General features: G+C 47.0%; 1 protein-coding gene across 1 annotated transcript in view; it reads right to left on the bottom strand.

Annotated features, from left to right (window-relative positions):
* PRKCH (protein kinase C eta) overlaps nt 1–24,357 on the bottom strand; it is a 327,473-nt gene extending 303,116 nt beyond the window's left edge. The window contains exon 1 of the mRNA XM_082242620.1: nt 23,620–24,357. Coding sequence (XP_082098746.1) covers nt 23,620–23,979 — 360 coding nt within the window. The 5' untranslated portion in view covers nt 23,980–24,357. The remainder of the gene's footprint in view (nt 1–23,619) is intronic.
* Nucleotides 24,358–25,924: the final 1,567 nt, after the last annotated feature.

Genomic DNA, 25,924 nt, shown 5'->3' with positions numbered 1-25,924 from the left:
GATCTGATCATCCCGGATGTGTCCCATTGCGAGTACCGTTGTTCATGGTTTACTGGCTGTATTTTGGATCGTTTGTACATGTAAGTCACTACAATAAATTGTCATATTTCTCATACTATATTGTGACCTGGCGCCCTTTGTCTTTTTCCTTTTTTGCTGACAGCCACAAAGGTAGTGGGGACTTGTAGATCACTCATTCACAGAACTCTGAATGAATGACACGGCCGTGTGGGCGGAGCCCCCCACAGCCATACGGTTTTTAAAAAGTGACAGCTAGTACGGGGAACTTCTCCCTGTACTGCGGTCACAGGGAGAGAGTGCAGCGGGGTGCGGCTGCAGCACTGGGAACATGTTACATGTTCCACCCTAAAAACGGGTAACATGTTCAGAAAAGTTGAACTTATCCTTTAAAGCAGGGCAAGAGAGCTTATTTTCTCTGCTACCTGTATAGGTCTTGCCCCCTTCCAGCCTGTAACTAGACAGTGAAAGGAGAAGCAGCACACCAACAATCTAATCTTTGTCACTCTGCTCTCTCCTACTATCCGCTTGCTTTTTTTTTTTTTTTTATTACCTGAGCACTGCAGTACAGCTTATTGCCTCTTTGTGCTGATCCTGCCTTTTCTAGTCTAAGCAATGCTGTACACGCAGGATTACAAGAGGCTGATACCAAGTCATATTCAAAAACACAAGTAATCATCCATGAATAAATACAGAGTGCCATTACATTTTGTCATTTAAATACCTGGATATCAGCTTTACAAAAACTTTATCAGGAGGTTAAATTCAACAAAAAAACTGTTTCAAAACAATTAGATCCAGAGATGTAGGCCTTATTGAGAACTACCTATTAAAACAGAAACCTGAATTGCCGCCACTCCCACTAAATGACAGACACACTTGTAATGCACATTATAATATTGCAAACATATGTAGGTGAAACATCGGAGTTCAGATAAGGGTTGATCTTAATTCCATTACATACACTATGTAATACATCTCAAAGCACCTTGCCCCCATGTTGATGAGGACAAGGGCCTCATCCCCACAACCCTGGCCGGTGGTTGTGGGGGTCTGCGGGCAGGGGGCTCATCGGAATCTGGAAGCCCCCCTACCCATTCACCCCATAAAAGGCAGTGTATTTAAATAATGACAGGAGACGTTTTGAAAAGTTTATTAAAAATCTTCATCCGGTCTTCTCCGCTCTTCTGCCCTCCGCTCTTCTGCTCTTTTGCCTCCTCTGGTCGTCTTCTTCCTACGGTCCTCCTCCGACGCTGTCACCGGTGATTATGCCGGTGTCCGGTCTCTGCAGCTTATTCTATAGCCATTAGGGGCGTGGCCTCTCGGTAAGCCCCCGCCCCCTTATGTCACCGCCGCCAGTGACATAAGGGGGCGGGTCTCCCGGTGACATCACCGGGAGACCACGCCCCTAATGACTATATAATAAGCTGCATAGACCGGCATAATCACCGGTGACAGCGTTGGAGGAGGACCGGAGGAAGAAGAAGACCAAAGGAGGCAAAAGAGCAGAAGAGCAAAAGAGCAAAAGAGCAAAAGAGCAAAAGAGCAAAAGAGCAAAAGAGCAGAAGAGCAGAAGAGCGGAGGGCAGAAGAGCGGAGGGCAGAAGAGCGGAGGGCAGAAGAGCGGAGGGCAGAAGAGCGGAGGGCAGAAGAGCGGAGGAGAATGAAGATTTTTAATAAACTTTTCAAAACGTCTCCTGTCATTATTTACATACACTGCCTTTTATGGGGTGAATGGGTAGGGGTACAATGTACCACATACCCATTCACATAGGGAGGGGGTCCGGGATCTGGGGGGGGCCACCCTTGTTAAAGGGGGCTTCCAGATTCTGATGAGCCCCCTGCCCGCCGACCCCCACAACCACCGGCCAGGGTTGTGGGGATGAGGCCGTTGTCCTCATCAACATGGGGCAAGGTGCTTTGAGGTGGGGGGTGCAGAGCACCCCCTGCCCCAAAGCACCCACACTCCCCCTCATGTTGAGGGAGCGTGTGGCCTGGTATGGTCCAGGGGGGGTGGGGCTGCTCGCTCGTCCCCTCCCCTTTCCTGGCCTACTGGGCTGCATGCTCGGATAAGCGTCTGGTTTGGAACCTGGGGGGGAACCCCACGCCGTTTTTTTCCCCATTTTGGCCTGGAGTTCCCCCTCAAGATTCTCACAGCGTAAGTCGCACCGCAAGTCGGATCATCCTGATCCGACTTGCGGTGCGCCTTCCATTCAAATCAATAGGCTCCCATAGGGAACCATGGATTTTGAATGAAAGAAAAAAAACATATAACGTGGCTTAACGCACGTTAAGAAACGTTATTCAGCCTTTAGCAGTGTCAGACGTTTTTACAGCTTGACGTTGCAGCTCCAGAACGCACAGTTCCTGGGTTTTTTTTTGGAGCTGTAAAACACCTATGCCACTTGGATCTCCTAAAAGCTCTATGTGTGCATGAGGCCATAGAATAACATGGGAGGGGTGTTCTGCAGCTGCAAAAAAAAAAAAACGTCTGACGCTGCTAACAGCAGCTCCAAAAACGTCCAGTGTGCATGAGGCCTTAAAGGTGGAAATTGGGGTAGATCAGTATTTTGACTTAATTTGTGACTTGACCAAAATAAATGACTTGACTTGCTTGACTTCTAGCAGGGACTCGACTAGACTTGCTTGCCTTTTCGCCAGAGTAACTTGGGACTTGCTTGAGACTTGAGACTTGCCCATGCGTGACTTTAAGCCCGTACACACGTAACGATTGTCGGCCGTAAATATTCGGCCGCCAAACGATCGGCCGATTGTCGGCTTGTTAGTATGATGCTTCCAACAACCGACTGCGACTTTTTGGCCGAACAGAAACGGATCTGCAGGCTATAAAATTTTTGTTGGCCGTCACCAGAACGGCCGATTGTTCGCCAGTCAGTACAGAATTCGGCCGACTAACAGCAGATTAGCAAGACTGGGCATGCTCAGAGAAGAAAAAACACATGGAGAGTTAACCATCACATGGCATCACTTCTGCAGTCGGCTGTTGTTGGCCGACAAAATTTGTGTGCAGTCTTTAGCACTTTTCAACCGACAGGACAGCACCGGACAAAAGACGGCCGATTGTTCGGCCGACATTCGGTACGTGTGTACGGGGCTTTACTCCAAAGTCTGTCTTCTGCGTGTGCTGAGGTTAAATTTAGCCACAGTGTTCTGAAGTTACAAGGGGCTTGGTGGATGGAACCAAAAGCTGCATTCACACTAAGAAGGAATGACGGTTGACCTCTCTTTGTTGGAAAAGATATGCAAAGCAAGACTTTGGCTTGCTTGGTGAAGACGGAGCAAGTACACCAAGACTTTCTGCTTGCTTGGCAAGTATGGAAGTTAGAGGAGCAAGTACACCAAGACTACCAAGGCTTCCTGCTTGCTTGGTGAGGATGGAAGCTAAGTGAGCAAGTACACCAAGACTACCAAGGCTTCCTGCTTGCTTGGTGAGGATGGAAGCTAAGTGAGCAAGTACACCAAGACTACCAAGGCTTCCTGCTTGCTTAGTGAGAATGGAAGCTAAGTGAGCAAGTACACCAAGACTACCAAGGCTTCCTGCTTGCTTAGTGAGAATGGAAGTTAAGGGAGCAAGTACACCAAGACTACCAAGGCTTCCTGCTTGCTTGGTGAGGATGGAAGATAAGTGAGCAAGTACACCAAGACTACCAAGGCTTCCTGCTTGCTTGGAGAGGATGGAAGCTAAGTGAGCAAGTACACCAAGACTACCAAGGCTTCCTGCTTGCTTGGTGAGGATGGAAGCTAAGTGAGCAAGTACACCAAGACTACCAAGGCTTCCTGCTTGCTTGGAGAGGATGGAAGCTAAGTGAGCAAGTACACCAAGACTACCAAGACTTTCTGCTTGCTTGGAGAGGATGGAAGCTAAGTGAGCAAGTACACCAAGACTACCAAGGCTTCCTGCTTGCTTGGTGAGGATGGAAGCTAAGTGAGCAAGTACACCAAGACTACCAAGGCTTCCTGCTTGCTTAGTGAGAATGGAAGTTAAGGGAGCAAGTACAGCAAGACTACCAAGGCTTCCTGCTTGCTTGGTGAGGATGGAAGCTAGGAGAGCAAGTACACCAAGATGTTCTGCTTGCTTGAGGAGTATGGGCTCTCTTTCACACGGGCGATCCGATCAGATCCGCCTGTCAGTTTTTTAGGCGGATCTGATCGGATCCTCCATGCAGCTCTATGGGGCAGCGGGTGTCAGCGGAGACATGTCCACTGACACCCGTTGCCATCCGTATCCGATCCTGTCCGTGAAATCTGGACGGATGGAAACCCTATTTTTCCATCCGTTCAGCAATTGGATCGGATCTGATGAGAGCAGACAGGCGGTCCGCTCTCATCCGATCCCCCATAGAGGGCAGCGGGGGCTGAGACACCTCCCTCTCCGCACTGCAAGCGGAGACGGAGCTGTCATCCGCCGGCTCAGCGGGGATCGCGGATCGATCCCCGCTGAGCAACACGGATCCGCCTACGGAGGCGGACCGTGTGAAAGAGCCCTATGGAAGTTATGGGAGCACGTACATCAAGACTTCCCATATGTGCGGGAAGATGAGTAGTACTAGTCTGTGGTCCTTTCAGCTTTTCTTTTATTCTCTCTGGGACTTTGACAATTCCAGTCCTGCGTTCCCAAGACCACCTCATTATATGATCTTACTCTCAGCGATATCGTTTTTTTCAAAACTGCACCTGGAGTTCCAAAACCACAAGAGAAACCACTGGGGTGTTTCAACTCCCCAGCAACCACACAACAAAAATACAGCATTTGAGTAGAATGACCTTTTAAGAATGACAGGAGAAAACAAAAAAAAAAAAAAAAAAAAAAATGTTTAAAAAAGGAGAACCATAAAATACAAAAGTAAATTTAAAAATACAATGCCCTTTAAAGCAAGGTAAAATCACAGCCAAACATTAGTATGACACTGATTAATTATCTGCCAGGTCTCAATCTGCCTTCATGCCTTCGGCATTAAGTCATCTATGTTCTGGTAAGTGTCTCCTCATGATTATACCGCACTATATAAGCTACTGAAAGTCAAGTAAGACACATCTTCGCTGTGGAATCCCAATCACAGGTCATCCACTGAGACGCCAAGCAAACAAATATAGAAAAACAGAGAAAGAAAAAGAAAAAAAGAAAAAAAAGAATGTTTTAATAACCACCTGAGCAAGTCTGCACACTATTATAGATATCTAGCAAGTGACTTTGTTTTCACGTTTGTCCTTTTTAATGCATTCTTTTGAATGCCCTCATTTTTCTGCATGACAATTTTAGCTGTTTTTGTTTTACTTTTTATAGAAAAAGCAGCTTGAAGAATAATAATAAAAAAAAAAAAAAAAAAAAAAAATCAGCATTTGCATTTTAAGAGACCCTGTTGCTAGACCATTAATTTTAACAAAAAAATGTTCATATTAAGAATATAAATACATTAAAATACACCAGTCAGCCATTACTTTATAACCACCAACCTAATATGGAGTAGGCCCCGCTTTTGCCAGTAAAAACAGCCCTGACCTGTTGAGGCATGGATGCCACTAGACCTCTGAAGATATGCTATATGGCAGTGATGGTGAACCTTGGCACCCCAGATGTTTTGGAACTACGTTTCCCATGATGCTCATGCACTCTGCAGTGTAGTTGAGCATCATGGGAAATGTAGTTCCAAAACATCTGGGGTGCCAAGGTTCGCCATCACTGCTATATGGTATCTGGCACCAAAGCCGTCAGTAGCAGATCCTTTAGATCCTGTAAGTTGTGAGGTGGGGCCTTCATTGATTGGACTTGTTTTTCCAATACATCCCACAGATGTTTGGCTGGATTCAGATCTGGAGGCCAGATCAACACCTCAAACTCGCCGTCGTGTTCCTCAAACCATTCTTGAACAATTTTTGCAGTGTGGCAGAGTGCATTTACCTACTGAAAGAGGCAACTGCCATCAGGGAATACGGTTTCCATGAAGGGGTCTACTTGGTCAGCAACAATGTTTAGGTAAGTGGTACATGTCAAAGTAACATCCACATGAACGTCAGCGCCCAAGGTTTGCCAGCAGAACATTGCCCAAAGCATCACACTGCCTCTGCCGGCTTGCCTTCTTCCATACGGCTTCCTAATGTCATCTCTTCCCCAGGAAAGTGACACACATGCACCTGGCAATCCACATAAAGTAAAAGAAAACATGATTCATCAGACAAGGCAACCTTCTTCCATTAATCCAATTTCCAGTTCTGATGTTCACATGGCCATTGCAGGTGCTTTTTGCTGTGAAAATGGGCCAGTATGAGCACCCAGACCAATCTCGGCTATGCATCTCCAAACACATGTAGCACTACCCCCAGAGAAGCCGCTGAATTCTGAATTGTTTTGGGATTGCTCTACACACCTGAAGACACACCTTGCTCACTTACCAGAACACCTTGAGATATTTCAAAGAATTTATTAGGACAAGCATAGCCTATCGGCCGTCTTTTGTCCAGGGCTGTCCTGTCCCCTGAAAAGTGCAAAAGACTGCACACGAATTTTGTCGGCCAACAACAGCCGACTGCAGAAGTGATGTCATGTGATGGTTAACTTTCCGTGTCTTTTTTCTTTTCCGAGCATGCCCAGACTTGCTAATCTGCTGTTTGTCGGCCGAATTCTGTACTGACTGGCGAACAATCGGCTGTTCTGGTGATGGCCAACAAAAATTTTTTAGCCTGCACACCCGATTCTGTTTGGCCGAAAAGTCGCTGTCGGTTGTCGGAAGCATCATACTAACAAGCCGACAATCGGCCGATCGTTCGGCGGCCGAATATTTACGGCCGACAATCGGTACGTGTGTACGGGGCTTAAGAGAAGAAATGATTATCAAGCGTACTTCTACAACAATCAATAAGACAAGTGTTAGGCCGCAGGCCTATATTTGTGGGAGGAGCTAGCGTGCCTTTAAGACGCTGCTCCTCCCCTCCCCGCCTGCCGCGTCACACGCTGTCACCGGACAGCCGAACTTCCGGTCCCCCAGGCCCCGCGGGAGGTGAAGCGGACACCGCCGGCTCCCGCTGACACCTCCGACTCCCGCTGGCATCAGATGGCACCGCCGAATCCCGCTGACACTGCCGACTCCAGATGGCACCGCCGACTCCCGCTGACACCGCCGACCTCGCTGGCACCGCCGACTCCGCTGACGCCACTGCCGCAGGTCCCCTCCGGCCTGCCTCCAACTTGCCAGCCTCCTGCACCATCATCCTCCGCTCGGGCGGCCCGTCCATCCATCCGGCCGCGCCGGGTGGCAGGTACCGCTGAGAGGGGTTTCCTGGGGGGGTTTCCTGCGGGGGCTTGATGTCTGCCTTGCCTGCTCCAGGCCACGGCATACTGCATACGAGGGTTCTGGGGGGGGGGGGGTCTTGTTCTGCCTTGCCTGCGTCAGGCCACGGCCCTGCTTCTCACTACACTCTGTCTTTTCCACTGTCACTGGCTGCGTACTTCTATGCTGTTATTACTATTTCTACTATATGTACCGTTACTCTACTATGGACACTACTTGTTACCATGGGTACTACTCTAATACTATTGGTGATTAGGGGTACTGTTACTGCTATACTTGCTATGGGTTGGTACTCTTATACTTTTTTGTTACTTTGGGTACTGCTACTTAATACTGTTGTTACTAGGGGCACTGCTACTCTGCTAATACTACTTTGCTATGAGTATTGCTACTTCAAGGGAATATTGTTACTATAGGGATTGCTACTCTGATACCATGGGTACTGCCGCTATGTACTGTTAAACTACTGTTATCTCTTGGACTGTTGCCATACGTACCGCCACACTCCCATTTCCGTGTTCCACTGGTTACAACTGCACGACTATACTGTTTAATACCACAACCAAACTGCATACCGATACACTACCATGCCGTTATTGTATGCACCATGGCTTCAATTACTACCACACGCGCTACTGCCCTACACCTACGGATGTGCGGGCAATACCACTACCTTACGTGTGCCTTGCCATACATGCTACGCATGACACTACTGTGGTCACGGCTACTCGGCCATGCTACTTCACTGTTGATACTATTTCTGCCTATTTACTGCTAGACGCTATTTTTTCATCACTACTAAACGCTGCTCTTCCGCCTGTGCTACGGCATACGCTGCTACACTACATGACTATTAACACTATCGCAACCGCATTCATACTACGACACTACCTATGCTGCTACTGTGTGTACTACTACTACTTCTTCGCTGGTATGTTGCACTACCCCTTCATCAAGCCCCCGTATAGGGTTAGAGAACTGGCTATTTAGGGCTAGGCGCTGGCCTTAGTCTCCCTGGTAGCTGGTCCCGCGAGGCCAACACCCCAATCTCAACACGGAGATTTTTTCGCCCTCGGGCCAAATCATAGTTAGTGCCTCGCATCCACCCATCTCTTGGGGTCATAGTCAGGGCCTCACCTGTCACGGCCACACGTTAATCTTTTACCAGTCACCGAGAGGCCAACCCCCCCCCGCCACCACGCTAGTGGCTCATGCCCCACGCCCAAATCATAGATAGAGCCTCTCATCTGCCGCTCGGCAACTAGCAGGGCCTCACCTGTCACGGGGTAGTCAGCTTTCGCCTCGGCACTAGTTAGCCAGCCAGTTTCTGTTTTAGCTCAACGGTGTTTGTTTAACCAATTTTTTCTTGTGTGTTATTTTCTCTTTTCAGCATGTCTCAAGCAGTCATCGTAGGCGAAGGGTCATCCCCTACAGGCACACCCGCTAGGCCTACCACCCCTGTGAGAACTGGTACCCCCAGGGAATTCCGAGAACCTTCCACGCCAGGCCCCTTGTAAGACCCTGGTCCATCCCCAGGACTTCGTCTGTTTTTAGCCATACGGGCCCCCCTTTTCAGCTACGGCAAGGAGGCTGTATCCTGTGTACAGCTCTCAGCACATCCTGGGGTTCCTGGGCTGGGTACCAGCTCTCGGGGGGGGGCTCGGACGGACATTAAAGGACGCTAGACTCCATCTTCTGATCACTACAATCAACAGTGTCAGACTGTCCAAACTGGAAACGCTGACCATCCCACATGGTCCCACTTCCCTCTAAGCCGTTGCAGGCTCTCACTCCTAACAACTGATGGAGTAGGCCCCCGGCCTCGCCTTTCTTCCCTTCTGTTCCCCAATCTTTTCCCCGGCACATTGTCCCCCCAGCACTCCGCTAGGACATTTTTGAGGGGTGGACGTGTACCTGGTTTCCTTACTATCTGCCTCCCTAGTTGATGTAGGAAACTGGGCGTACAGTTACGGTGATTCGGCCTTCATGATGAAGGCCGGAGACCCAAGACTCTACAAGCTTCCATACCAGATTTTGTTCTAGCCTTCGGCATCCAAAGGGACATTGCGTGCTCCGTGCGTTGCAATGCCGGAAGGTTTTAGGTTTAACTTCTCGTGGTGGTTGACTTAGGCGGCAGTACGGGGGTTTTCTTGTCCTTCGACTTCCACAATCTGTATCAGCAAGCAGTGGCAGCTTGGCCCAGTTTTACGTCCGTTCTCACTGGAGCCTCTTGGGCTCAGAACTATTTTTCAGGCATTTTTTCGCAGGCTTAGGCAGTCTGCTCCTCCACCTCTCCTACTGCCGACCTGTGCCCCTCGGAGGCTGATCCCTCCTTTCCTGGTTCCTCTGGGGGAGCTAGCTAACCCGATCTACGTAGCCTAAGGGACTGGCTTGGTCGTCCCGTCATTTGTTTGGCTCAGTTGTGCTTTAAACCTTATGGAGGTGCCTGTAATTTTAGTGCCTGCAGTCTGCTGCACATCTGTTCCATATGCTTTGGGCCCATGCCAAATCCATGGGCCTGCTATGCCGCCAAACTCTATTGGGGTAGCCTCCAGCGCATATTCCAATAAACATCTTGTCATTATCTGTCTGCTCTTTCGTTCGTCCACTAACCCGAGCCTGTATTTACCCTCATTCTATCTACCTATTCTCTCCTTACCGTTTCACCCTGGTCATGCCATCCAAGCCAACTTGAAGGCAGGTAGGGCCGCATGGCTCAGTTAGTCCGTCACCCCTACGCCTTGAATTGCTACCCATTCGTCCTTCCTTGTTCATGGTGTCAAGGGCAGTAGTATGTTCCTTCCTGTTAGTCTCACGTTTGGGGCCTTGAGTAGCCTGGGAAGTTTCGACACTTGCTGAGACTCCCTGCTGGTTCCTCCTCTTTCTCTAGATGCCCCACGATGTTTCATCACGTGGATGATTTCCTGTTGGTCGCACATAGCGGCTGCAACCCTGTCAATCCCTTGGCACTGTAGCACCGTCACTACCTTAGGCGTCCCCCTGTCACTAGACAAGACTACTGTACCCACCACTAGACTAGTCCTCTTAGGCGTCACACTCGTTCCACGCCACACAGTCTAGTCTCCCCGTGGTCAAACTCGGGCGTTTCGCTAGGAAGTAGTTTAGTTCCTACTAGTTGGAACTTATTCGTAAGGATCTTCATTCTGGTTGGTTCCTTGAATTCTGCAACGCGCATTATTCCCCTAGGTAGATCATTTATTTCTAGGCTGTTGGGCTTATCAACGGGCCTTCCAGATGAACCTTGGACGCTCAGATTCCCCGGCTAGGGTAGTCCTGGCTATGTGTTTGGTATTCCTGGTACACCAGCATGGGGTCTCCATGTTCATCCCACCGGGATCCGCCCGATCCTCCACATTTGGCGAACCCTCTACGTCTGGACGGACGCAGCCGCCGTTGCCGGGTTGGCAGCACTCATTAACTCTTCTTTAGGTGTTTGTTGGCCGGTTAGGTCTCTTGACTTATCCGCCTCTCGTGAGACTTCGGCCTTATTAGGGTTTTACCTGATAGTAACGCCGGCTTTCGCATGGGGCAATCCTGGACAGGTTGGCTGTGAAGTATTAGTATCAACTAGGCAGCCGAGACGAGATCTAGTAGGGCCGTTCATCTTCTTTGATCATCATGAGGCTGGTTCGCTGGCTGACCGGGGAGGCAGCCACCGGTCAGTTCTTCCTCTTTGGCGATATTCTCAAGTTCCCCAAGTTCGTCAAGTTGTTCCTGGGCTAGCCCGGTTTTTTGGCTCACGGTGACAATTGTCCCGGGTGGCCGTATCTGCGGACACCAGGAGGACTCACGCCAGAGCCTTGACCATCTTCCTAGGTTCTCATTTGAACTTGTCTTACACGGTCGTTCAGTTCACCATGGTCGCGTTCGCTGTTTTTGCCACCTTTTAGCTCAGACTTCTCTATAACACGGGCAAACTTTACTTTGTCTAGCATACAATCCACGCTTTGTCATCTGCTCCAAGCCTTTCTCCTTTCCTCAGGGTTGCCCAGTGAAGAAGGTATTGTAGGTTTGGTAGGGAGTGCATCACGAGACATCAAGCGCTGCCCTTAGATGGGAATACCGGACCTTCTGGCGTACTGGACACGTCACCATTCGAACCTCGTACTTCCTAGTCTTCAACTTCCATTTATTAGTCCATGGGCTCTTGGTCCCGGGATTTCACCTTTGCAACCCGGTCGGCTAGGCATTCGTGCCTCCTCGAGAGGTTAGGTAGGTAGAGGACCGCTGTCCTTTCACTCCGACGTTCAAAGGCCGGGCAGACATACCATCCGTTGGCATCCCCGTCTACCCGACCAAGGTTAACTGGTGCCTAATTGGAATCCTGGAATCTTCCAGCTCGGGACTCTCCCGGCCTCTCACCGCTATTCTCCCTGACAGGTAGTCCCCTAACCACTACTTAATTTATGTTTTACATACGCTCGTTGTGCATTGTGTTAGGCTGGGACCCCTCTTCGCATTCCGGACATTCATTCAGAACAGGGGCGGCTTCAGCTGCTTCTAGTGCCAATACGCCAGGGCACATAATTATAACCAGGGCGATGGGAATCAGCTATTTTCCACGCATACACCCCTCACCCGGGGATAGAGGTAAGGTTAGCCTTCAAGAATCTTGTATCGCGAGTTGTGTCAAGTATTAGTGTGTTTACCGCTTACTTTTTGCCCTCTTTTATTTACAGGCCTACCCCCTACGTCGGTTCCGGCACACCACACCGACTTATCCATACCTGCAGGTTCTAATCATCATTAATTAGCCGACCACAAGTGTTAGGCCGCAGGCCTATATTTGTGGGAGGAGCTAGCGTGCCTTTAAGACGCTGCTCCTCCCCTCCCCGCCTGCCGCGTCACACGCTGTCACCCCACCCACCTTCACCCTTTTTAATACTCTATCCCTCGGGTGGGCCCTCTTTTATTTACAGGCCTACCCCCTACGTCGGTTCCGGCACACCACACCGACTTATCCATACCTGCAGGTTCTAATCATCATTAATTAGCCGACCACAATTAACATCTTTGTGCTCCTCACCTGGTTGCTGACACATACACGCTTGACACCATCTGAACCAAATAAGTTTATCTTGGTCTCATCAGACCACAGGACATGGTTCCAGTAATCCATGTCCTTAGTCTGCTTGTCTTCAGCAAACTGTTTGCAAGCTATTTTATGCATCATCTTTAGAAGAGGCTTCCTTCTGCGACGACAGCCATGCAGATCAATTTGATGCAGTGTGCGGCGTATGGTCTGAGCACTGACAGGCTGACCCCCCACCCCTTCAACCTCTGCAGAAATGCTGGCAGCACTCATACATCTATTTCCCAAAGACAATCTCTGAATATGATGCTGAGCACATGCACTCAACTTTTTTGGTCGATCATGGCGAGGCCTGTTCTGAGTGGAACCTGTCCTGTTAAACCACTGCATGGTCCTGGCCACCATGCTGCAGCAAAGTTTCAGGGTAGAAAAGAAAAAAACAGGCGCCGCTGAGTGTAGCAATAAACTTTATTTGCATGACATTAATGCAGACTCACATGGAGGTGGATGCTTTTCCTTATAGCTCCCGGATCCCTTCCTATGCAATCTTCTTAAAGCCTAGGCCATATTTATTAAGAGCAACAGTTATTTTTTTCAGGTCCTCAGAGAGTTCTTTGCCAAGAGTTGCCATGTTGAACTTCCAGTGACCAGTATGAAAGAGTGAGAGCCATCAAACCAAATTTAACACACCTGCTCCTCATTCACACCTGAGATCTTGTAATGCTAACGAGTCACATGACATCGGGGAGGGAAAATGGCTAATTGGGCACAATTTAGACATTTTTACTTAGGGGTGTACTCACTTTTGTTGCCAGCAGTTTAGACGTTAATGGCTGTGTGTTGAGTTATTTTGAAGGGACAGCAAATTTACACTGTTAGTGCCGGTTCACACTGGGGCGACCTGTGAGGCGACCTGGTCGCCTCACAGGTCACCTCCCATAGGGAAGCTGCGGACCCGTTCTAATAGGAGCGACACAAGTCGCTCCGACCTAGAAAAAGGGTCCGGAGCTTCTTTGGGGTGACCAGGAGGCGACCGCCATAGACTTCAATGTTATGAAGTCCGTGGCGGCCGCTCCGAGGTCGCGGCGCGCTGCTCGCACCGCGATCTCGGAGGTCGCCCCTGCAAGTAGCGTCGCGGTAATGTGAACCGGCGCTTATACAAGCTGTACACTCACTACTTTACATTGTAGCAAAGTATCATTTCTTCAGTGTTGTCACATGAAAAAGATATAATAAAATATTTACAAAAATGTGAGGGGTGTACTCATTTTTGTTAGATACTGTATATACAGGCACACTCACACCACCGCTTGCCTGCACATTTTGTCGTCTTGATGAAAACTCCTGAATCTCTGCAGTCTCCTCTTATCTCCGCTCTCATTGGCTTTCCTATGACGAATCCCTCCCTCTCAAACAAAAGTAAAGGCACGTACACACGAGTGGAAATTCGGCCGGGAATTTTCATACGACGACCGATCTGCTGATTTTTGGCTTGTTAGTATGATGCTTCTGACAACCGACTCCGACTTTTTGGCCAAAAAAATCCTGGTGTGCAGGCTATAAAATTTTTGTCGACCGTCAAAACACGTCCGATTTTCACCTCATTAGTACAGATTTCGATGGGGAAAAATCTTATGAGCAAGACTAGGCATGCTCAGAGAAGAAAGAACACAAAGAAATCAAACCAACACATGACATCACTACTGAAGTAGAATTCTGTCGTGCGGGAAAATTAGTGTGCAGTCTAGAGCACATTCCAACCAACAGACACCACTCTGGACAAAAGACGGACAACCGGTCGGCGGAAATTTGTTGCGTGTGTACGAGGCTTAAAGCAGAGTTCCGGGCACAGAAATTATTTTTTGCTGAACATACCCCCGGGATAGTCAGGGCTAGCACATTCCACAATGGCTAGCCTCTGATCTGTCCCGGTTCGCACTTACCTTTTAGAAGAAATACTTACTCAGAAAATTTCTTCCACAGCGTTTCCATCTCTGTTGTGGGCAGCTGAAGCCGGCGCGGTCCTCTTCTCTGTCCTCTTCCGCGTCTTCGTGTCCCAGAATGCACTGCACCGGCCCCTCTCGTCACTTCCGGTGCGGCGCCGCATTCCTAAACAGCTTCTGGGCATGCCCAGAAGCTGTTTAGCAGGGGAATGAGGCGTCGCCCGGAAATGACGAGCGGGGCCGGTGCCGTCGCATTGATTCCTGGGAGCGATGACGTTTAGCTCCCAGGAATCATCGCGAGGCAGGAAGTGACGGGGTGAGCCGCGGCTCCGAGGGAGGAAGCAGTCAGAGGTGAGTATTTACGATCTTCAATAAAAAGGTGAGTAAACAAAAAAAATAAAAATAACTATCCAATTCCTTTTCAGGTGAGCTCTACCTAGCGGAGGGGCACAAAAAAAAAAAATCGTTTTTGTGCCCGGAACTCCGCTTTAAAGAGGTTGTACACCGAGAAAAAAAAAATTTCTCTTCTTTACATCCTGAAAGAGAAACCCATAATGAGCTAGTATGCATCGCATACTAGCTCATTATGAAATACTTACCTTAGAACGAGCCCCCGCCGTGCCGTCCGCTTACCTGTATGACGGGCGACATGTATAGTCACCCGTCTTCCGGGATCGCGGCATCCGGCCATCTGATTGGCTGGAGCCGCGGTGACGTCACTCCCGCGCACGCGCGCGGGAGCCGACGGTCACGGCACAGGGCTCTGAAGGAACGGCACGAACTGGCGTTCCTTCAGAGCGCATGCGCCAGTGACGTCACTGGCTGCATTAAAGGTAAATATCTCCTAAACGGTGCATGTTTAGGAGATATTTACAGTACCTATAGGTAAGCCTTAATATAGGCTTACCTATAGGTACAACTTCCTGAGGAGGGTTTACTTCCTCTTTAAGTTCTAAATTTTGGGCTGTCCCAAGAAAAGTAATAGAGGGGAAATCTTCCAATAGGGACACTAGTTCTGGTGACCTAGGGGGCCCAAATAATTCCTTTAATTTGCAGGGATTTCCATCTCACTTCCTGTTTGGCTATGGGACAGGAAGTGAAGGGAAATCTCAGCAATGGGACAGATGCAGAAAATAAATCAGACAGGGGTTATAACTCTCCCTTACTTATAAGTTGTACCTATAGTTTTACTTTAGACCAAGTACACGCTGATAGTTTTTAGTCATTCAACCCAGCAGGGCTAAACAAAAAAAACAGCTCAGGAGGAGCCACTGTACTAACTATGCGATGTTAGTACAGCGATCTCCTCTGCTGTGCTATTGTGTTCTGAAAGCCCCCCCCCGCCAGAACTCTCTGGTCACCTTTTTCAGGCATGCTCCCCAAATTGCCGGCTTCTGTCGCACCGGCTGCCATACACACAGGCCGAATGTTGGTTTCTAAGGAACCAGCCAATGCCGTCTGATATTTGGCACGTGTGTACTAGGCTTTAGGCTTTAGGGTTTGCAGGGATTCAGACGATATCAATGTGTAATTTTTCCATCCAGCGCATTTCAAGATTACACAGCCAGGACCTAGAACAAAGAATATTATGAACACAGGACCCACCAATGTTTTTACTATAAACAAGCTTTATTATACCTGCTCACAGCATGACAAACACTTCTGTTAAATTAGTGGGCAGATTGTGAACGCTGATTAAGTTAAATCTTTTGTTCCCTTATCCTCAGAACTGTGAGTACTAACACGTTTATGTGGCCAATTAAGCTGACATGACCATCGATTAGCTCTTACAATATAGTGAACTAGAAATTTCTAAAATTCCCACGTATGTACTGTAAATATACCATAGTTTATCCCTCCTAGGGCAGTGTTTCCAAAATCAGTCCTCCGTGACCACTAAGAGGTCATATTATTCATAATCCTTCACACCATAAAAAGTTCAAAAGTAAAAATATTAATTAAAAATAATATTTTTCCTTATTTTTTATTCCCTGCAAGCACTGTCCCAGACAGAGGGTCAGGGCTCCTGCAGCCTCATAGGACAATCAGGGGAGAATGAAAACTCCTCCTACCAAACTTTAAACAGACACTGACAGACACTATATACTGCTGATGAGAAAAGCTATTTAGCAGTTTATATTTACTAAAACTATTGAATTTTTGTGTTCTGTGGGAGGCCAGATATAGTGAATGCAGGGTCCAGGGTTTAGTAACACTTTAACTTCTTCCTATTAATGGATTGGTAATATGGGAGTGTCTAAATGCCCACAGCCTGGCCACAGTGCTATTTTAAAGGCTTGCCTACCCCTACATATGTGCTAATGTGCTGTAATGCTAATGGAACACCAATGTTCTGGTGTTGCAGCGTACCTCAACTCATAGTGGTGCGCCATCCTACATTGCAGGGGTTTAATGGGAAGTGTGGGGGGACTGGTAGGCACAGAGTTGTATAAAGTACTCGAAACCCATACTTGAGTAAAAGTACAAGTGCTCGATCAAAAAGTGACTTGAGTAGAAGTGGAAGTGCTCGATCAAAAAGTGACTTGAGTAGAAGTACTAAAGTATTCAACATTTTTTGTACTTAAGTATTGCAAGTCGTTTTTTTAAATATTTTGCTACTCAAGTACTAAAAGTAAAAGTACCAGTAGTTTTGAAAAAAAATTGCTACTCAAGTACTGAAAGTAAAAGTACAAGTACTGTGTTATGTAGTTATTAAAGAAAGAAGTCAAAAGTTTGAACATCATATTGTTTTTTATTATTTCAAATGCAGCTTTTATTTATACATACAGTAGCATTTATTTTCGTATGCGCTGATAATACACATGTTATGAGCTTCATGAAACCTGCCATCTACTGTTCTGGCAGTGGTAATTTTTAATAGTAACGAGTAACTATGCAGCATAAAAAAAAAAAAAAATATTGGAGTAGAAGTATTGAAATCATCGAAAAAATGTAGTGAAGTAAAAGTGGAAGTAGGAGAAAAACATTCTACTCTAGGAAAGTACAGATACCGCCTTTCGGTACTTAAGTACAGTAGTGAAGTAGTTCTACTTAGTTACTATACATCTCTGGATAGGCACCAGAACAGGTTAGATGTGTCGATCTTCATTAACAGTGGACAAGCATGTGAGGCCTCCCACAAACATGCGATCAAAATACAATCTTGACATACACTATATTGCCAAAAGTATTGGGACGCCTGCCTTTACACACAAATGAACTTTAATGGCATCCCAGTCTTAGTCTGTAGGGTTCAATATTGAGTTGGTCCACCCTTTGCAGCAATAACAGCTTCAACTCTTCTGAGAAGGCTGTCCACAAGGTTTAGGAGTGTCTATGGGAATGTTTGACCATTCTTCTAGAAGCGCATTTGTGAGGTCAGGCACTGATGTTGGAGAGAAGGCCCGGCTTACAGTCAGGGCTCTAATTCATCCCAAAGGTGGTCTATTGGGTTGAGGTGCAGGCCAGTCAAGTTCCTCCACCCCAAACTCACTCATCCATGTCTTTATGAACCTTGTTTCTGCACTGGTGCAGAGTCATGTTGGAAAAGGAAGGGGCCACCCCCAAGCTGTTCCCACAAAGTTGGGAGCATGAAATTGTCCAAAATGTTTTGGTATGCTGACGCCTTAAGAGGGGCCAAGCCCAACCCCTGAAAACCAACCCTACACCATAACCCCTCCTCCACCAAATGATTTGGACCAGTGCACAAAGCAACGTCCAAAAAGACATGGATAAGCGAGTTTTTGGGGGGTTTATTCCCCTTTCTTTTTTGAGGTCGGCAGCGTGATCAACGATGGTTCTTCTTCGGGGGACATTTTATTTTTATTTTTGAAATAAGGAATTGTCCAAAAATTGGTGAACTGTGTTTACTCACTTTTTACTCATTTTTTGGTGAAACCTCATACTCTTTGGTGTACCCCATACTTATTTACAAATGATCTGGGAGCCCCCTTGCTAAAAAGGGCTTCCAGATTCCGATAAGCCCCCCGCGCAAAGAACCCCCCCCAACCACTGCCCAGGGTTGTGGAGAAGAGGCCCTTGTCCCTATCAATATGAGGACAGGGTGCTTTGGGGAAGGCGGTTGGTATGCATGGAGGGGACCCCACGCTGTTTTTTCCTTTTTTCTTCATTGCCAGCATTCTTTTATTTACATTCAGCTGTCAGAGGGGAAACTCAATGACAGCTGATGAGTCATTGGTTGTCAAGGATGTGGCAGCTGGCATCCCGGCCCACTCCCTAACAACCAGCTATTCTTCACACAGAATTCGAAAAAGGTCAGTTTTTAAAGGATTTGGTTTCCAATCGTTCTGAAAATTTGGAACTCGTTAGAAAAAAAAGAAACCGATTTTTAATTTCTGCACAAGTCGCACTCACCCAAAGTCACATCCAAATCGCATTAAAGTCCTGTCAAGTCGCAATTGGAAATCACTCAGATTTTTAAGTTGCACAAGTGTGAATGGAGCTGGAGAGAGATTCACTCTGTCCTGGTGACCACTGGCCAATAATGAGTGAAAATCTTCCAATGGGGTCATGGGGAGGATATAATGCACTTGGGAAGAATTTTCTCTTCCTACTGTATCTGTAGGCAAGTAAGTGAAAGCTTTCCGATAGGGACAGAGCCGCAAAGAAAATAAATACCATAATCAGATAAGAATAGTAAAACTGTTGTAAACTAACCATAAACCACTCAATGACAGCAAGTAATGCTCCCCATTTCCAGCACTGTTTACTATAACGGAGTGATTTTTGACCTCCTAGGGGACGAGGACATGTCCTTCAGAGGTGCTCTTGTTGAACAACAAACTTTGCTCATTGTCAAGTGCTGCAACTTGTTGGATATTTCTTGGCATTTCATCTCTGAGAAAGCATTGGAGTGCCATGCGATATTCATCAGAGACTTTGTACCGTGTTAACTTTTTGGTTGTAAACCTCAGACATGAAATATAAACAAAGCATATCCCTCTATAGTGTGTACTTGTTTCAATCCTGAGCACTAAGTGTCATTTCTGTCTGCTGTCCAATTCCTCTGCTATAAGCACGAGTCACTCCTGACAAGTTTTCCTGACACCAAGAGAAAAATGGTGACAGGGAGGGAGATCCAGCTGATTGACAGCCTCAGCTCTGTTTCTGTGTGCTGTGTGAAGGAGGGGGGGGGGGGGTTGGAGTCCCTTCCCTCCAGTCATCTCTCAAAGCTCTCCACACTGATGTAACTTCAGCTCTCTGCCCCCTGCTTTTCAGAGCTGGGAGATTCTGTGTAAATTCTGCACTTTGAATGGATGTAGGGGAAAGACCGCTATAGATAAACAGATACAACTTATGTAGGAATGGTTTTATTTCCGTGCATCACTCTGAAGCCAGACACTTCACTAGGTACATGTGACGGTTTACAATCATTTTAAGATAATATTTAGCAACAACAGGACTTTCTATGTTTTATTGGCGTCTTAGAGGACCAGACCTTCACCTGAGCTCTGCTGGGCTTGGGAGTGCCAATTAACATGGAGCATTATAAGCTGTATATGATGGGGTCTTTGACCTGATAAGGGAAAATTATAAACCCTTCCAGTGGTCAGTGGTGATCTATTCCAACAATGGGCCCTTCTTCATCTGGTTGGAAAGCTCTCTGTTAGGCCCCTTTCACACAAGCGGACTGTTCAGATCCACCTGTCAGTTTTTTTGGCGAATCTGAACGGTCCCCCCATGCATCTCTATGGGGCATCGGATGTCAGTGGAGACATGTGCGCTGACATCCAATCTGTCAAATCTGGACGGATGGAAACCTCATTTTCCATCCGTCCAGCGGATCGGATCAGATGAGAACGGACAGACGGTCCATTCCCATTCAATTCCCCCCCATAGAGATGCATGGGGACCTGACCGCTCTGTCTCCGGAGACGCAGCTGTCATCCTCCTGCTCAGCGAGGGATCGGCGGATCGATCCCACGCTGAGAAAAACGGAGTCCGTCTGACAGACTCCAAGTGTGAAAAGGCCCTTAGTGGTAAGGACAGAAGTGTATATAAAGCAGAACACCATACATACACCACTGTCACCATCAGGTGACAATTGCAGAGGGTCCCAGCAGTCAACTAACTTCAGCCAGCCATACATGGTTTGAATCAGCAGGGACCGGCCGAGATTTAATCCAAGTGTACCATCAACTGACTTGGGTACAATCAGTGTTCTCCCAGCAAGGACCGGCTTCCCCGCTTGTCACTGTCAGCCTTGCAATGCCTCATGGGAAATGTAGTTCTGGAACAGCTGGAGGGCCACCAGTTTCGAGACCCCTGCCATAGACGGTTTGAATCTTGCCCAGTTTAGCAGGGACCAGCCAAGATTTGAACCATGTATGGGCAGGCTGATTGCACCCAAGCTGATCAAGTTCATGGAATTATAGCCACTAGCAATAATTACGGTGTTCTCCCGGTAGAGACGGCTCCCCCTGCCGGGAGCACAATAGCTCCATGGGAAGGATTCCCCCATTAGCATTGACTGTGTTGATCAAGCGATTTTCTCTCCTGCAGCCCGTGGTTGCAGGAAACAAAATGACATTATCTATGGCCTACCTAATTGAATGAAAGGAACGTATCCTCTGAAACTGGCCCTACACTTTACAATCAGACTGTACAATCTCATTTAGCTCTACCAAACTATGTAATATGGAAGACAGACCTAAACAATCCATTCAATTTGTATCATATCAGGCAGGCTCTTACCAAGTTGATGGTACATCTAAAAAGGAGAATGTACAATCAGGTTGCACAGTGGATGGCCAGCTTTCAGATTTACCAAAACTGTGTAATACGAGGACTCTCGTCAATCCAGTTTGTATGAAATCAGGCAGGCTCTAGTACTACATAGTTGATGGTGGATCTAAATGAGATTGTACAATCAGGTTGTATATTGTATGGTCAGCCCTGAGGAGCCAATTGTCTGTCTATAGCTCCCTGCATCCCCGTTCCTAGAAAAGCCAAGTGTAGGCTGACAAGTGAATCAACTAAATGATATTTAGATCATTAGGACTTCTGTCAATCGGTCACATTTATTATAGTTTGCATTAACTCCTTCATAGCAGTGACATTTCCTGCACTGCTGACAACACTTTAAGGTTCGAAAATATATGCTAAGAAACTATTATATTCACCTCAATGTCCTAAAATTATAAATAAGTGGATTTGATTTACTACAACTGCAGAGTGCAAAATCTGGTGCAGCTGTGCATGCTAGCCAATCAGCTTCTAACTGCAAATTGTTCAATTAGCTTTGAATAAAAAAAAAAAATCCTGGAAGCTGATTGGTTTCTATGCAGAGTTGCAGCAGATTTTGCATTCTCCAGTTTTAGTAAATCAACCCCAACAGTTACTAAAACATCTTTGTTCCATTTTAGCCATATTATAAAAGTTTACTATACAGAAAGAAGATAATAGTGATTATTTCATTAGACAAAAAAGTGAACTTGACAGCTCAATCCGATCTTCCTTTCAACTAATCCTTCTAAAATCAGATTGGCAGCTATGGGTTACAGCACATGGCTCTTGTTCTTTGACTTACCAACGTCTCAACAGGACGCCGTCATGATAATTAAAGGAAACATGTCCTGGCAAAAAAAAATAATAATGCAGGGGCTGCTGATATCTTCTAAAAGCGTTAGTTGCCTGGATGTTACACCGATCGAATCATTTATAAGGGATCATGCACATGGCCGGAAAGTGCCCAGATCTCCAGTAAACACTTTCTAATGGCCTGCAGCTGCCCATCAAAATTAAATAGAGGATGCTTCTGTACGCAGTTAGTTGTTGGGGGTTGTGTAGCACCTTCAGAGCTACATGTGCCAAATTCACAATATAGGAGTTCGTGGCATACATCTGTGCTTACACTTTATGCAACCCGCAGCGCATAACTGCGTACTCTCACATCTATTGGCGACTGTCACAACAGCTGAGGTTTCTCGGGAAAGTGTTTTATGCAGGATCTAGATCAGGGTTTCTCAACCAGGGTTCGGTGGAACTCTAAGGTTCCTCCTGAGGTTGATAGGGGTTACTTGAGCAATGGGCAATTCCTGCCTCTCAGATAAGTTCCCAATGACACCATTGCTCCTTTTAGTGATCTGTAAGGGGGGTAATTCTTCCCAATGATGACAAGAGTGAGGAGCATTCTTCCCACTAAGTGCCGGTTCACACTAGGTCGCTCCGACTTCGGGGGCGACCTGTGAAGTCGCATGCACCGCGACTTCGGCGCGACTTGCACGGACTTCATATAATGAATGTCTATGCAAGTCGCCTCCAGCTCGCCCCGAAGTAGTACAGCACCCTTTTTCTGAGTCGGAGCGACTTGTGTCGCTTCTATTAGAACGGGTCCTGTATTGCACAATGGGAGCGTGACGGACAGCGACTTGTCAGGCTGACAAGTCGCGGTCCAAGTTGTAGCAGTGTGAATGGGCTCTAATTGTCACACTAATGTGTCAGGAGTTGTAGATTTTTAATTTTTAGCAGGGGTTCCCCGAGACCAGAAATTTATTTCAAGGGTTCTTCTGTGTTGTCTGTAACTTCTAAGCACTAAACTGACTAGTACAAAAGCCAGGCAATTGGCTATGGATGGACGTGGATGACAGTCCTGGTCCAGGGGGTTCATCTTAACAAAACATGAAAAAAAAAAAAATTATATATATGTATATGTCCAGGGCTGTCGTGTCTGTTGAAAACTGCAAAAGACTGCACACTAATTTTGTCGGCCAACAACAGCCGACTGCAGAAGTGAGGTCATGTGATGGTTAACTTTCCTTGTCTTTTTTTCTTTTCTGAGCATGCCCGGTCTTGCTAATCTGCTGTCTGTCGGCCGAAATCTGTACTGACTGGCGAACAATCGGCCGTTCTGGTGTTGGCCAACAAAAATTTTAATGCTTGCACGACAGATTCTGTTCGGCCGAAAATGCGCTGTCGGCTGTCGGAAGCATCATACTAACAAGCCGACAATCGGCTACAAAATCGAATATTTACGGCCGACAATTGGTACGTGTGTACGGGGCATAAGTATATCCAGGAAAATATCCTCAAAAATCTGAGACTGGCCCTAAAAATTGATTATATGGCAACTATTAACTATACATATTTATTTTGATTATATGGCGACTACTAACTATACATATATTTACACTATATGGTGACTACTAACCACACACCCACATATATATATATAATTTACAAATTATATATATATATATATATATATATTTTTTTTTTTTTTAATAAAAAAACACACCACACTTAGTTGGCCAAAACTTGGCCACAGACCAACGACTCACCCATCCTTCAAAAGAGTCTGAGGGTCCGCAGCTTCGTAGAAGTTCCTGGAAGCTCATGTTGCAGTTGGCCACAAAGTCATCGTACCCAATGGGGGTGTCATGGAAGACGGCCAGCTCCATCTTGCTGCCCTCACATATGGTGACACAGAACTCCTCATTATAGGTGGGCTTGTTAGTCCTGTGCTTGACGGTGGTCTTCCCAATGGGGCACTCGTCCACGTTGATGGTGATGTAAGGGTCCAGCAGCGCCGAGCCCTTCTTGAACACCGAATGCCTGAGGGACCACCTGGTGGGCTGCAGACCCACCGCCTCCCCTATCTTCAGCTTCAGGTTGCCATTGAACCTCATAGTCCCAGCCATATACCTGGTGAAGAGCTGAGTGCTGGCCAGGTGAAGATCCAACCCGAGAGCCCTTGGTGACTCTATAGTAAACTCACTGAGGCTGTGCACCTGCTGGCAGCCTGTCCATTCCAGGACCTCTTTGGAAGTCTACCTACCCTCATGCGGGTGCTGCTGAGCAGGAGGACTGCATGCAGGGACTGCACCACCTCCTTCCCCACAGGCTGGGCATGCAGCAGGAAAGTTTCAGTCACCTCTCCCTGGGCTGGCAGTGGGTGAAGTCCTCTTCTGTCCCTTGTAATCAGTGCAACCACCCGGCCGGGGCTCCCCTGCAGAGATCACTGCGCTCCGATCACACTCCTCTGCTGCTGCTGCTGCTTCTGCTCCGACCATAAACCAGGAAGCCTTTCCTCGGACAGGCAGAGGACAACACCGCCCCCAGCGGCCGCTCTGCACAGCGCAGGCAGGGCGAGTGTCAAAGTTTCCTACTGATGTTGTTTATTACTAAGTGTCAAAATAAAATGTACACTGTATACAGTATATATACACACACATACACACGGTGCTTGGAGGATCGACCCCTCATAACAGCATGATGGAAACAGAAATTGTTTTTGTTTTTTTTTTCTTATTAGGCAATGTTTAAGAATAACTGGAAATTATAGCAAGTGAACCTCTGCAGTTTATAGATCAAAAGTCAGGGAAATGTAGAAATACCAGCAGTGTAATCACTGAACTCATACATCAAATACATCAATAAATAAATCCTAACATTATTAGGCTGGTTTGTGCAAAAGTTATTGCATCTACTTACTACGGGAAAGATTTATGTCATTTTTATTGTTTGTTTTTTTTTACTAGTAATGGCAGCGATCGGCAATTTTTTGCAGGACTGCCACATTGCGGCGGACAGATCGGACCCCTAACTGATATTTTTGACACTTTTGGGGGTACCAGTGACATTACTACAGTAATCAGTGCTAAAAATATGCACTGTTACTGTAATAATGACACTGGCAGGGAAGGGGTTAACCCTGTGGGAGATCAAGGGGTTAAATGTGAGCCTAGGGGAGTGTTTCTAACTGTGGGGGGTGGTGTGGCTTGTGAAATGACATAGACGTGATCCTATATAGAAGGATCACATGATCTCTGTGATCCTTCCAGGGAGAAAAACGGTCAGCTGTGTTTACAACAGCCGGCCGTCCTTCTCTCTCAATGGGGAGCGATCGCTGGTATCAGGCGGCAATTGGAGCCACCTGACACACGCATCGGCTTCCCCGCTGATGATCGGGGACGGGAGCGCTTCACTGGTAGCGCACGCTCGCCCCCTAGCTGCTACCAAGCGACCGACGTACCCATACGTGGTTTTGCCTGTACGAGCAACCCTGTCACCGTATATATATATATATATATATATATATATATATATATATATATATATAGTAAGCGGTCGGCAAGTGGTTAAATTTGCCCAACAATAAATTTTCCCCCCAAAAAAAGCATAAAAAAATGCAAAACGTAAATTGCTGCAAAATCGCAGTAAGTTCCAGTTCACACTATAGCAATGACAGACATTGCCTGTGATTCACAGCCATGTGTGATGCAAATTCAGCCATACAGATTGTGTGGCTGAATTCGCAATGCATTTGGACTAAAGTCACACAGGACCCCTTTTTGGGTCCACAGCAAAATCAGATTACATGGGTGTTCACACCCATGCGATCCAATTCATCTCCGAACTGACAGTTTGCACTGCAATATGCAAACTGATCTGGGGGTGTTGTTAGCTTTGTATTGACACCCCAGTGATTTGAATATGGCAGCGTGAACTGCCTGCGAGTTGAATGCAATGCGGTAACCCGCAGTGGATTCGCAGTGTTCCCACATTGCATATATGCGATTCGGGACTGAAAAACGTGGAAAGCACAGCAAAAAGCACTACAGAAACACTCAAAAGCAGCATGCA

The sequence above is a fragment of the Pelophylax lessonae genome, assembly GCF_965119305.1.
Source record: "Pelophylax lessonae genome assembly, chromosome: 13".
NCBI lineage: Eukaryota > Metazoa > Chordata > Amphibia > Anura > Ranidae > Pelophylax > Pelophylax lessonae.
Note: the sequence above shows the minus strand (reverse complement) of the source record. Positions and strands in the feature narration are given on the sequence as shown.